We start from the raw sequence: 11,207 nt of genomic DNA, 5'->3' as shown, positions 1-11,207 counted from the left end.
TGCTGGCGCCGGTATCCTGGTTCTCTGGAGGGAAGGAAAGATCCTCCTCCGTGCGGTGTTCTGGCGGTGTAGGGGCCGCATGCCCCAAACTTGTTGTGCCCCCCAGAGGGGAGGCAGAGGTGTTGCCGGCACCAGATGGTGCCGGGCTTGAGCGAGGAGGAGGGGTTGAGGTCCTTGCGGAACCTTCAGAGCCCGCTGGCCTTGAGCCAAGCTTGAGTGCAGGGCTGAGAAAAAGAAAGAAAAATAGTTGGAGAAAAGCAACCGGAAAAAGAACTTGGCAAAAAGAGGCAAGCAAGAAAACAAGAAACTTACCCGGAGGCAGTCGGCATCTGCTTGCGCCCGTAGCGACGCATGCCCACTTCCTTCTCCCCCAAGGGCTCAGTCCGGAAGCGCTTGGAGGGAGGGGCCTGACTGGAACCGGCATCAGATGCCGGCATCTTGTTCTTTTGGCCCTGGGCCATGAGTTTGTCCACAAACTCGGAGCCGGCCTCGGCGCGCAAGGGCGGCGCGTGATCATGGACCTATGAGTTAAAAATGGCTAAGAAGCGATTCGCGAAAAAGCAACAATGAAAGAAGAAGAAGAAACCGGAAAAGAAAAATACCTCAAGCATGGTCAGATCATCCGAAGAACCGGTTGGCTTCGGCGGAGACCTGCCAAGGCGCGAGGCTGGGGTCTTGCCCATCTTCAGATCCTTCCAAAAAATGTAAGGATCCGGGTCGACGGAGTCAAGGGCGCGCTTCACGCAGATCCCACGCCGCTCTGCTTGAATGAGGGGGAAGCGTTCCTTGGCCTGAAACACGAAAAAAGAGGGTTAACAAGAGCAAAAAAGTTACCGGCAAAACCGACCCTAATTGCGTAATCTCTTACTTCTTGGGTCGGAGGGTTAGTAGTGCTGAGGGGAAGGAGGCCCCATTCCCAGTCAAACGGCATGGCAGTTTGGCAGATCTGCCTAGCCTTGCGGACGACGTCCTTCTTGCTAAGGGGACGGCCTGTGATCTTGGTGGGATCGCCAGGACCGTACATCTCGCTCATCCTATGCACTCGGCGCTTGAGAGGAAGCACCCGACGCGAAATAAAAGTGCGGATGATATCATCCGAGCAGATGCTGGTCTCCTTCTTCAAAGTGGCCATGAAGCGTACCACCCGGTTGGTTTCGGTGTGATCCGTCTTCGGGTTATAGCTCCAGTTGGCTCTACTGGGAGGCCCCACTTTGAACGGCGGAAGATCAATGAGATTCGCGCGGCCGTTGTTCTTCACGTAGAAGAAAGTTCCTTGCCAGGCGCGACAGGACTCGAGGCCGGTGAACTTAAAGAAAGAGCTCCCCTGGCGGGAGCCAACGATGCAGGACCCGCACTCCACAGGCGGCTTGGGCTTAGGAATTTCCTTGCCCTGAACGGAATTAATCCGCAGAGAAAAGAAGCGGGCAAACGTCTCACGAGTGGGACGAATGCCGATGTAGGCCTCCATGAAGGTGGCATAGCAGGAAAGGTAAAAGATGGCATTGCCAGGAAGGTGATGAGGTTGGAGTTCATAGAAATCTAAGAACTCCCGGAAAAAAGGCGAGGCAGGAAGGCCGAAGCCACGCTCAAAATGAGCAAGAAAAACAACGTGTTCACCGGGCTGGAGCTCCGGTTCGATTTCGTCACCAGGAAGCCGGCAGGTTACTCCTTCCGGAATCCTGCGGGACCGGTATAGCCAATCGATCTCGTATTCGGTAACATTGGAGCCCATCCAGGCTCCACGAGTGATGGGGGAAGGCTCTACGCCGGAAGCTTGGCTAGAGCTACCGGATTCTAGGTGGCTACCGGATTCTTGGCGGCTACCGGATTCCTGCTGGCTGCCGGAATCGGTATCCATCGGATCTGAAGCCGAAGATCCACCGGAAGATTGTCTATGCCGGCTACCGGAGGAGGAAGAAGAAGAAGCAGAGGAAGATTCCTCGCTAGACATCGGTTTGGAGGCGAAAAAACAGAAATCCCACAGTTGAACCCCACGCGAAGATCTACGAGTAAGAAGAAAATCAAAGAAAAAGAGGAAATAAGAACAAAGTCGACCCAAGATCTGGAAAACGAGCAAATGGCAAGCAAAGTGAGATTAGTACTAACCTCAGGCGGCGCGGTTGCTGGGGAAGATGTTCACCGGCGAAAGAGCGGGTCAACAGTCGCCGACGAGCACCGTCGACGGCGAAGCGGTGAAGGGCGCGAAGAAAAGAGAATGCGGCGGTCGCAACGGAGGCGCTGCGAAGGATTTCCGCACGGCGAGGTCCGGCGGAGAAGCGGCGTGAGTTCGCCGGGCAGCAAAGCTTGAGCGGACGACGGCGAACGGAGAACGGCGGAGGCACAGCGAGCGAAGAACACTACGCGCGAGGGATGGAGAATGCAAGAAGAGGAAGAAGAAGGGGCAGTTCTCCTTATAAAGAAGAGGGAGCGTGGGCCGAAAACCGTCGGGCCGCGGCGGTTCGCTTCGCGGGCCGCAACGGTTCGCACCGCGGGCCGCCACGTGGCACGGAGGTACACGCGAGAAAACAAGAAGACACACGGAGGCACACACAGATCCGAAGTGGCTAGTGGGATCCGCAGTGGTGCATTTAATGCACGCGCGGGAGTCGAAGCGAAATGACCACTGACACTGGCGCGCCAGTTAACAGTGCGCATGTCACTGACAGGCGCGGGGCCCAAGATATTCTCGACTTCGCCGAGGAAAGAGTAAATGCGAATGATACCGGAGAAAAGAGATGCCGGGGAATACCTTGCAAGGAGAGAAAAGACGAATAAGGGCAAAGATGTCGGATCCAAGTTCGAAGCCGGAGAGATTAAACCGGTATCCTAAAAACATGAAAACCTGGGATGGTCTGAAGGATAGAATCCTCCAGACTATACCAGCTTCGGGGACTAATGTTGGGGGGATAACCCCCGGTATGCCAAAGGCATGCCAAACCGGATGGTTTGAGCCATCGAGATACCGGTTTAATATTCTTACCGGAACACGAAAGTAAGAGTTTGGCTAAGTGAAGCTAAGCCGGTATCCCCAAGAGGGGTATACCGGAATCTGGTAAAGAAGATACCGGAAGGAAGGGCCTGTCGGCAGGACTGGTCAAAGATTCTCTTCAGAGCTAGAAGACAAGGATGAGCTAAGCAAAGTGGCTTTAATCAGAGCCCTGGCGCCAAAGAGAGAGGTGACGCTGAAAGAAGCCGGAGGACGTCAGCGTCCCTGATTAAAGAAGACCCCGGCGTCATCTATGATTAAAGTAGCTTTGTAAAGTAGTTTGTCCAGTCAAAGATGCCATTAGGGTTTCTTGCTCTGTAAGCCACCCTCTCCCCTATATAAGGAGAGGGGGCACTGCCTCATACGGGCGCGTGTCCACAGAGGAGATTAGACGATAGAACTTGTATTCGAGCACATGTAATCATGTTGAGATCAATGAAGCAAGCGATCTAGTAAAGAGTTCTTCCTCTTGTCTCTCTTCTTGCATACCGGCCTTTGGTTGTGTCTTGAGGAAAGCATCCGGAAGTTCATCCCATCTAGTCGCAAACCCTCCCCCGAATCCTCTAGCGCCCATTCGGCCCCAACTTAAGCCATCCCATGGCATCTGCTCGTTCGCCACGACGACACCGGTGAAGGCTGACGGACATAGTTCTTTGAAATAAAAGCAACCTCTTGAAGAAATGTTTATAAAAACTTGCATTGGTATTAGACTTTCTGGTCTAATATCGTAGCTAGTGCATTAAACACCTCTTTTCTATAATGAACTTGTTGAGTACGCTCGTACTCATACCACTCTTAAATCCCCTGCTTAGATTGTCTGAACCATCTGGAGGAGGACAACGACAACCTTGACGGAGCCAACATCATCGGCTATGAAGAACCAGACCTCTCTGGAGGTGTCGAAGGTGTAGACTACCTTATAGTCTACGGAACCGGGGAGGGTTCCGGAGGAGAGCAAGCTTAGACCGATAAGTAGTAGTAGTATCCGAGCAGTACGAACTCTTAGTACTTTACTGCTCGAGGGAATAAATTTATAACTTAGTAAGACTCATGTATTATAAGTTAAGTTGGGTTCGCCTCGAACCCAGGAGTATCCCTCTTAGGACCCAAGAGGAGCTCCGAGATGATATGTACATTATGCTTGTAATAATAAATGAATGAGTTATGGACCTGCTATGTTCTGTTGTACTACTCTGAGGGATGTAATATTTGCGGAATGGTACTTCGTGAATGTTATATCAACGACTGGCATACTACAACATGCAGTGGTATGCAGGGTCACCACAGTAGATGTGTTGTTGCTACTTGGGAGAAAACAACTATGTTTTATCCGAGGGTAATTCTATTGTTTACTTTACACACATTGCTTAATGCGGTAATCTGTTGCTTGCAACTTAATACTGGAAGGGGTTCGGACGATAACTGGAAGGTGGATTATTAGTCATAGACGCAGTTGAATTACGGTCTATGTATTATGTTGTAATTCCCAAACGAATCTCATAGGAATCATCTTATCATGTATGGTCAGTAGTCTGTTAATTGCCCAGCTGTAATTTGTTCACCTAGCATGTTATTTATCTTTATGGAGAGACACATCTAGTGAACTTTGGACCCCGGTCCTTTACTTTACACTGATAAATTCAACCACTACAATCATGTTCTGTTTACTTACTGTAAGCTCTGTTCTCCTTAATTACTGCAAACATCTCCTTCCACTCGATACATTTAATCATTTGTGTTCAGCGAAACTGGTGAGATTCAAAACCTCACTGTAAGTTGGGGTAAAGTATTTTGGTTGTGTTGTGTGCAGGTTCCACGTTGTTGCTGACGCCGGTAGTGCGCCCTGCCAATAGTCAGCTAGCAACACCTTCAGAAGTCACGTCTTTCTCCTACTAGTCGATTAAACCTTGGTTTCTTACTAAGGGTAAACTTGCTACTATGCTCATCATACCTTCCTCTTGGGGTTTCCCAACGGTGTGCAATCTGCGCTCATCAGCTCTCATATTATTGCTGCTTTCACATCACCCCTCTTACTAGTGCTTTTCCAGGTGCAGATGAATTGACAACTCCGTTGTTAAGGCTTATAAGTATTCTTTACATCCCCTTGTGTCGAATCAATAAATTCGGATTTTACTTCCCTCGAAGACTGTTGCGATCCCCTATACTTGTGGGTCATCAGCGGCACATGAGATGGAGGCTCCACCTCCCCCCCCCCCCCCCCACGCGGTCACGCCTATAGAAAGGAGGGGAGGACCCCTGTCCTCATTCATCCCTGGGCTCATTTTCCTCTCTCTATCCCTCGCTTGTGGTTCTCGAGTTTGGAGCCTGCACATGGGGTTGGGGTTTCTCCACCATATGCACGCCGTCGGGCAGCTAGATCCTCGGTCCGGATCAACTTCTTCCGCTGCTTCGCTGGACCAGAGTCCGAGGGATGATGTCTACAACGTCCACGTTTAGAACTACGGATGTGTTGTGATTCTGCTACGGAACCCTTCAACTTTTACCTAGCATAAATTGTCGTGTAGTTTTTGGACTATACCTCCCCTACCTTAGCCTATTCTTTCTCTCTTTTGCCATCGAAATTCAGTAGTTGATGCATGTTTCGTTGGTTCAGGTTATATTCATGTTTGTTATGCAGAGACCGGATGTAAATTTCTTGTATATTATCATAGAATACATTTAATATAATAAAGTCTTATCGAAAAAATGTGATGTGGCTTGTCGGTTGCTTTCCCTGTTCACAGATGGGCATTATTCGGGCCGGACCGTGTTTCGGGCCAAGCCTGAAAAAGCTCGAACCTAATTTTCCAGGCCCGAGCCCGACATTCAGGCTTGCAAATTGGGCCCAAACCCGACCCGAACTGATAAAAGCTCGGCTCGAACTAGGCTAAATTTCTTTTTTTCAAGGCCGGGCTGGGCTCGGCCCGACCTTTAGGCTCCAAATTTAGACCCGAACCCGGCCCGAAATGCAAGCCCGGCCCGGCCCGGGATTTTCGGGCTGTCCGGGCCGGGCTGCCCATGCCCAGCTGTAAAGTAAACCCACCACACAGAGCGGCCGTCTCCGCCGCTTCTCGTCCCGCGACCGCACCGCACCGGCCGCTTCCAGTCCCAAACCCCAGGCGTTTGAAACCCTCCCTCGTCGCACCATCTCTACGGCTACCCCCATTCCCCCAGCCCAGCCCTCTCGCCCGCCCGCCCGCCTCCTCGGCGGAGCGGAACCCTGGATCCCGGAGCCCTCGACGGAGAGGGTTTCGTCCTCGCCGGAGACCCGCCTCTCGACACCAGCACCAGCACCATCACCACCGTCGCCCACGAGGTCCACACCTCCACGCGCGTCTGCGTCAGGTAACCGCTCGCCCCGTCTCGCTTTGCTCTTTCCGCTGCGCCGCCCGCTGGCTCCCAGATATTTAGGTCTGCTTTGGGGCAGCTTCTACGACTAATTTCCGACCGGATTCGCGGATTTAGTTGGCGGGATTCTATTCCTCTTGCTACGATTTTGTGGACGCGGTTGGTCGCGAGAATTTCCGGGAGATTTCGTTTCCGATTTCGCTGTGGGGTTTCTGGAGCCGGTGGCGCACGCGATGGTTAGGTTTTCGCGATCCCATGTGCTTTAGCTTGCCGAGGCTTCGATTGCGGCCCTCATCGGTTTACTGGGCGAGTAATTAGCTAGTTTTGCAGGTGCAGTTGGTCGCGCTGTTGCTATGGTTCCATCGGTAAAGTTGCTCTGCTGTTGAGCTTCTATGGTGTGCCTAATCTGTGAGCTGCTGCTGTATAATCGTTAGATTCTTAAGGATGCGGTGCAGTTTCTTCAGACAGGACCATCAGTCGATCATATATTGTGTCTGCTTAATTCTGCGTCGTTTGGTGCTCTGGATGCTAAAGTGATACTGCCCCCGACCCAAAACTTGAAACGAAATTATGATGCTAGCTTATTTTGAATTATACTACTGTACTTGCTACCTTCACTGTTGAGATCATGTGAGACTAAAATTGGACATGTGAACGAACTATCGCCTATTTGAATTTTGAAGCAGGTTGGAATGTTGGATCATGCCTTTTGAGCTGCTATATAAATTTGATTCTTAGCCTGTGATTTCTTAGTTCCTGCCTCCTCCAAGAGTTAATGGATCCCGATTGTGAATTAGGAGTTAAATGTTGTGGAATATCCCTTTTATGCATTAGTGAACTCTTGCCTGTGTTATGGAGTTAGCAGCTCTAAGAAAGCTTGTCTACTTGATTAAGCCTACAAAATCAGTGATATAGGTAGCTGGTTTGCAATATAGATGAAATGGTACACAATGTCTTCCTTATATCTGATGTTCCAGTGTATGTTCCTCCTGTCCTGTGTCGTGTGATGTCTACTATTTTGAAGGCGGCTATAAATGCACAGGTAGATAGTGTAACATCTTGATATATGTTGCTCATAACTGACTGGCAAATTTGAATTATCAAAATGCCTGAAGTGCATGTTGATTTCCAATTTTCTTATCTACCAAATTTTCAGGTGGGATTTTAGGTGGCACAGTTTTATTACATGCTCATTTAAATCTGTGTTTCTGGTTAGGAACTCATCATGACAAGCTGCTTTTCTAAGACTGGATATATGAGTGTTAAGTTAATTACACTTACAGCAGAAGGGTTGTAACTTGTAAGCAGCAAATGATTGAAACCTGAAACTCATAAGTATGATAAGGAATGTGATACAAAATCACTTGAAGCATATTCAGAGAACGTTATAACTGCGCCTTCTCTGGCCTTTAAAAATCCATTTTATGCTTCTTTGTTGACGGAGTTCAACGGAAAAAATAAGTATTCTTAGGATTCCTGTTCAAAGTAGAAATATACCTTTTCTTGTCTCTGATCTGGGATGTATAGGCCAATACATTGTAGTCAAACGTGAGGTAATGTGTAATGGAGGTAATAGAAACTGTATGCTTCACTTCAATATAAACCTGATTGTTTTCTCATTTTCATTTAGATTATCTTGTTTGCAGCTATTGTATTTCCAGTTGAAAATCTCTAATGTTTACGACAATTCATGTATTGCTTTACAGTATGGTACCAAGGTATCACTGGTAACTGTGATGCACAGTAAACATGTGATTCTTTTTAACTGTAAAATTTATATATTCAAAACTAACACTAAAAGATATGGTATTGTGTTGTACAAATGCCTGCATGGTTATACTTGTACATGTCATCAAGTTAAAACAGTAAATAGAGTTATTTCTGCATTTATGTTGTAATTATTTGCAGTTGTCATGCATTTTGGTGCTTCTTAGCCACTGAAGTCTTATCTGTTTTCACTGGATTTTGTTGTGTAGTTATGTTCAGTTTGTGTACTGCATGTCATATATCTGTGTTTCTACCTGCAGGTTTTTTCTGGCACACAAAATGAAGTGCAATGCTTGCTGGCGGGACTTGGAAGGGCAGGCCATATCAACAACATGTGGCCATCTGTTATGTATGAATGCAATCTTTTCTCTTTCTGTTTGATCCAATTCTAACTGTAAAGAAGTTGAAGTTCATATGTTCTGCTGCTACTGAAAAAAAACATGCTTGATTTTAACCGATACCTCTTGTGCAGGTACGGAGGATGCAAAGAAAATACTCAGTAACGATGGTGCTTGTCCTATTTGTGATCAAGTGCTCTCTAAATCGTGAGTTGTTAACCCTTGATATAACATTTTTTATCTTTTGTGCAAGCTACATTTCTCTTGCCCTGCATTAGTTTGTAGTACCTAATGATGCAAGAGTACCTATGAAAGATAATCTCTCATGCGTATTTCTCATCTATATTTTCTCCTAATTAGAACCTTAAATACTTACATCACTTTTTAACATGTTACTGAAGGTTGTTTATCACTTTTCATACCTGAGGTTAAACTTAGCATCAATGTTATACTATGATGATATCATCTGAACTTTATATTTTGTTATTTCTCAGCCATATGAAGCAAATTGACGTAAATCCAAGCGATGAATGGACGAATGTAAGTACCTTTTGAATTTGATTCAGAATTACATATGCAGTATATTTTTCTGTAGTTCATCTGTTCTGATAACTTCATTTGTTACCTCAGATGTCAATGACTGGAGTTTCTCCACAGATACGTATCCTTAATTTTTTTCACATGGCCTACAGTAGGATTATTCTTCTGTTGTTTCGTTGAACGATGTCTCTGTCTGCCGTATGAAATGTGGTGTCTGATTAACCTCCTTCTTCAGTTTTCCAGTAATTTGAACAAAGTAAAGTTGAAAAAGAAGGTTGCTGAAGTGAGTTAATAATATCAATTTGGTGCTACTATTTTCCAAGGTTTTTTCTTTTGTTACTAGTATGGTGATCATTTAGCTTTTCCTTAAACATGATACAAATCAGTTATGAAAAGTGCATACAGGAGTGTCATGTTTTATATTGGACAAAAGGAACTGGAGATGCAATACAAGATGAACAGAATTGTTGGTCAATGTAGGCAAAAGTGTGAACTTATGCAGGCAAAGTTCAGTGAGAAACTGGAAGAAGTGCATACTGCCTACCAGAAGATGGCCAAAAGATGTCAGTTGATGGAACAAGAGATTGAAAACTTGACGAGGGATAAGCAGGAGCTACAAGAAAAATTTGCAGAGAAATCTAGGTTAGTCTAGTTTTCCAATGTTTTCATTATTGGGCAAAGTTCTGCTTCATGTAAGATGTATGAACTGATTGCGCTTTCCTTTCCAGGCAGAAGAGGAAGCTTGACGAGATGTATGATCAGCTGAGGAATGAGTATGAGTCTGTAAAACGTTCAGCCATTCAACCTGCAAACAACTACTTCCCAAGAGCTCAGCCAGACATGTTCTCGGGCATGCCCAACATATTGGATGGCGGCGACCCTCTGAGACAAGGTAATTTATGGAATCATGTACTCCAGTTGATTTAGTTGTTCAGTCTATCACTTATAGGCAGCAAAGCATTTGATCCAATACTTTGCCTTTTGAGTATCTGTTGAGGTAGCTCCTTTTGTGCTATACATCCAGCCAGGATTCCAGGAATATGTTAAATGCAATATTTTGGTTTTCTACAAGCTATTGCACTGCTTTTAGCTCTCCACAAAAACAGCTCATTCACTGGTTGCAGGATCGATTGATCCTCCTGAAACCCCAGGGCGCAGAGACGAGGGGTGGGCTGCACAACCAAGGCAAAGACCCCAGACGTCTAGTCCGTTTGAGCTGTCTACAGGATCTCCTGGTCATAATGCAGCACCTCCAATGGATATGAGACCCAGACAGCCGCCACGGTCCGTGTTTGGAGCTAACATGAACAATTCTTCTGCAGCTCTGCGAAATATGATAATCTCACCAGTGAAGCGTCCTCAGCTTTCCCGTAACCGTCCACAGATGTTCACGTAAGATTCTCCTTGGCCTGTGATATCTCCATTTTGCTCATGTTATATCTTCATGGTTGGGTATAATGGAATTTAATCTGCAATTGGCTGTAATAGTTTCAAGTGTGACATAGATACCTATATGCCTGTTCCTGTACTGTACTGTGTGTACTTACTGCTGAAACTTGGGTATGTCAGGTTGTAGAGCTGGAAGAGCTGAGGAGACGTTCTGCTTCTGAATCTGTCTTAACCTTGTCATGGAAGTGAGGAATTGTTCAGTGTAAATTCTGTAAGACCAATCTGTCTCACTCCCACCCTGTTGTTTGGCGTGTCGTCTCGCGTACAAGTGTTCTAGGAGATCAGTCGGTTACATAGTCGTGTCCTGGGTATATGATCCTGACATAATCAAGATATATAGATGCATTTCCTCCTGGTTGCAGTTACACGTGTAACCAAATTACGGACGCATGTTTATGATTCTGAAATAACCACCGTGTAATTTACTACTGCGACAGGGGATCAGCCGCATTTTGTTATTGTATTATCTTGTTCAACTTGTGCAGTTGGCCAACTTAAACTGGTCCATACTCCAGGGTTGTGTTCTTTTAATTCAGAAAGGTGGTTCAAGACATTTGGTCTGTATCGTGTGGTGTAACCCTGGTTTGGGTCCACCTCAGCGTGGTCCTTGGTGTCGCGTATGCCTATTTTAGCATTAGCCACCTTCTCAGGGCATCAGTCTTATGGCCTTTATACCTACTTGTCGAAATTTAAGTGCCAGATCGTGCTATACTGTCAAATGGCCTTGGGTGAATTTTATGCCAGTCCAACCGCGCTGGAACTTCGTCGTTGGCCTTGTA

At 46.7% G+C, this 11,207-nt stretch overlaps 1 protein-coding gene across 4 annotated transcripts; it reads left to right on the top strand.

Annotated features, from left to right (window-relative positions):
* The first annotated feature begins 6,042 nt into the window (after nucleotides 1-6,042).
* Nucleotides 6,043-10,906, top strand: LOC127307882 (E3 ubiquitin-protein ligase CCNB1IP1 homolog). 4 transcript variants are annotated; one of them, XM_051338656.2, is made up of 9 exons: nucleotides 6,045-6,331; nucleotides 8,362-8,450; nucleotides 8,574-8,646; nucleotides 8,934-8,979; nucleotides 9,070-9,100; nucleotides 9,366-9,621; nucleotides 9,708-9,871; nucleotides 10,131-10,371; nucleotides 10,549-10,906. In XM_051338656.2, exons 2-9 carry the CDS (start codon nucleotides 8,381-8,383, stop codon nucleotides 10,553-10,555), a joined length of 888 nt encoding a protein of 295 aa, XP_051194616.1. In that variant the 5' UTR covers nucleotides 6,045-6,331; nucleotides 8,362-8,380; the 3' UTR covers nucleotides 10,556-10,906. The 4 variants fall into 4 exon arrangements, with proteins under 4 accessions (XP_051194615.1, XP_051194617.1, XP_051194616.1 ...); XM_051338654.2 differs by having other exon boundaries at nucleotides 10,104-10,371; XM_051338655.2 differs by lacking the exon at nucleotides 10,549-10,906 and having other exon boundaries at nucleotides 6,043-6,331; nucleotides 10,104-10,375.
* Nucleotides 10,907-11,207: the final 301 nt, after the last annotated feature.

Source organism: Lolium perenne, chromosome 6, assembly GCF_019359855.2.
Source record: "Lolium perenne isolate Kyuss_39 chromosome 6, Kyuss_2.0, whole genome shotgun sequence".
Taxonomy (NCBI): Eukaryota; Viridiplantae; Streptophyta; class Magnoliopsida; order Poales; family Poaceae; genus Lolium; species Lolium perenne.
Note: the sequence above shows the minus strand (reverse complement) of the source record. Positions and strands in the feature narration are given on the sequence as shown.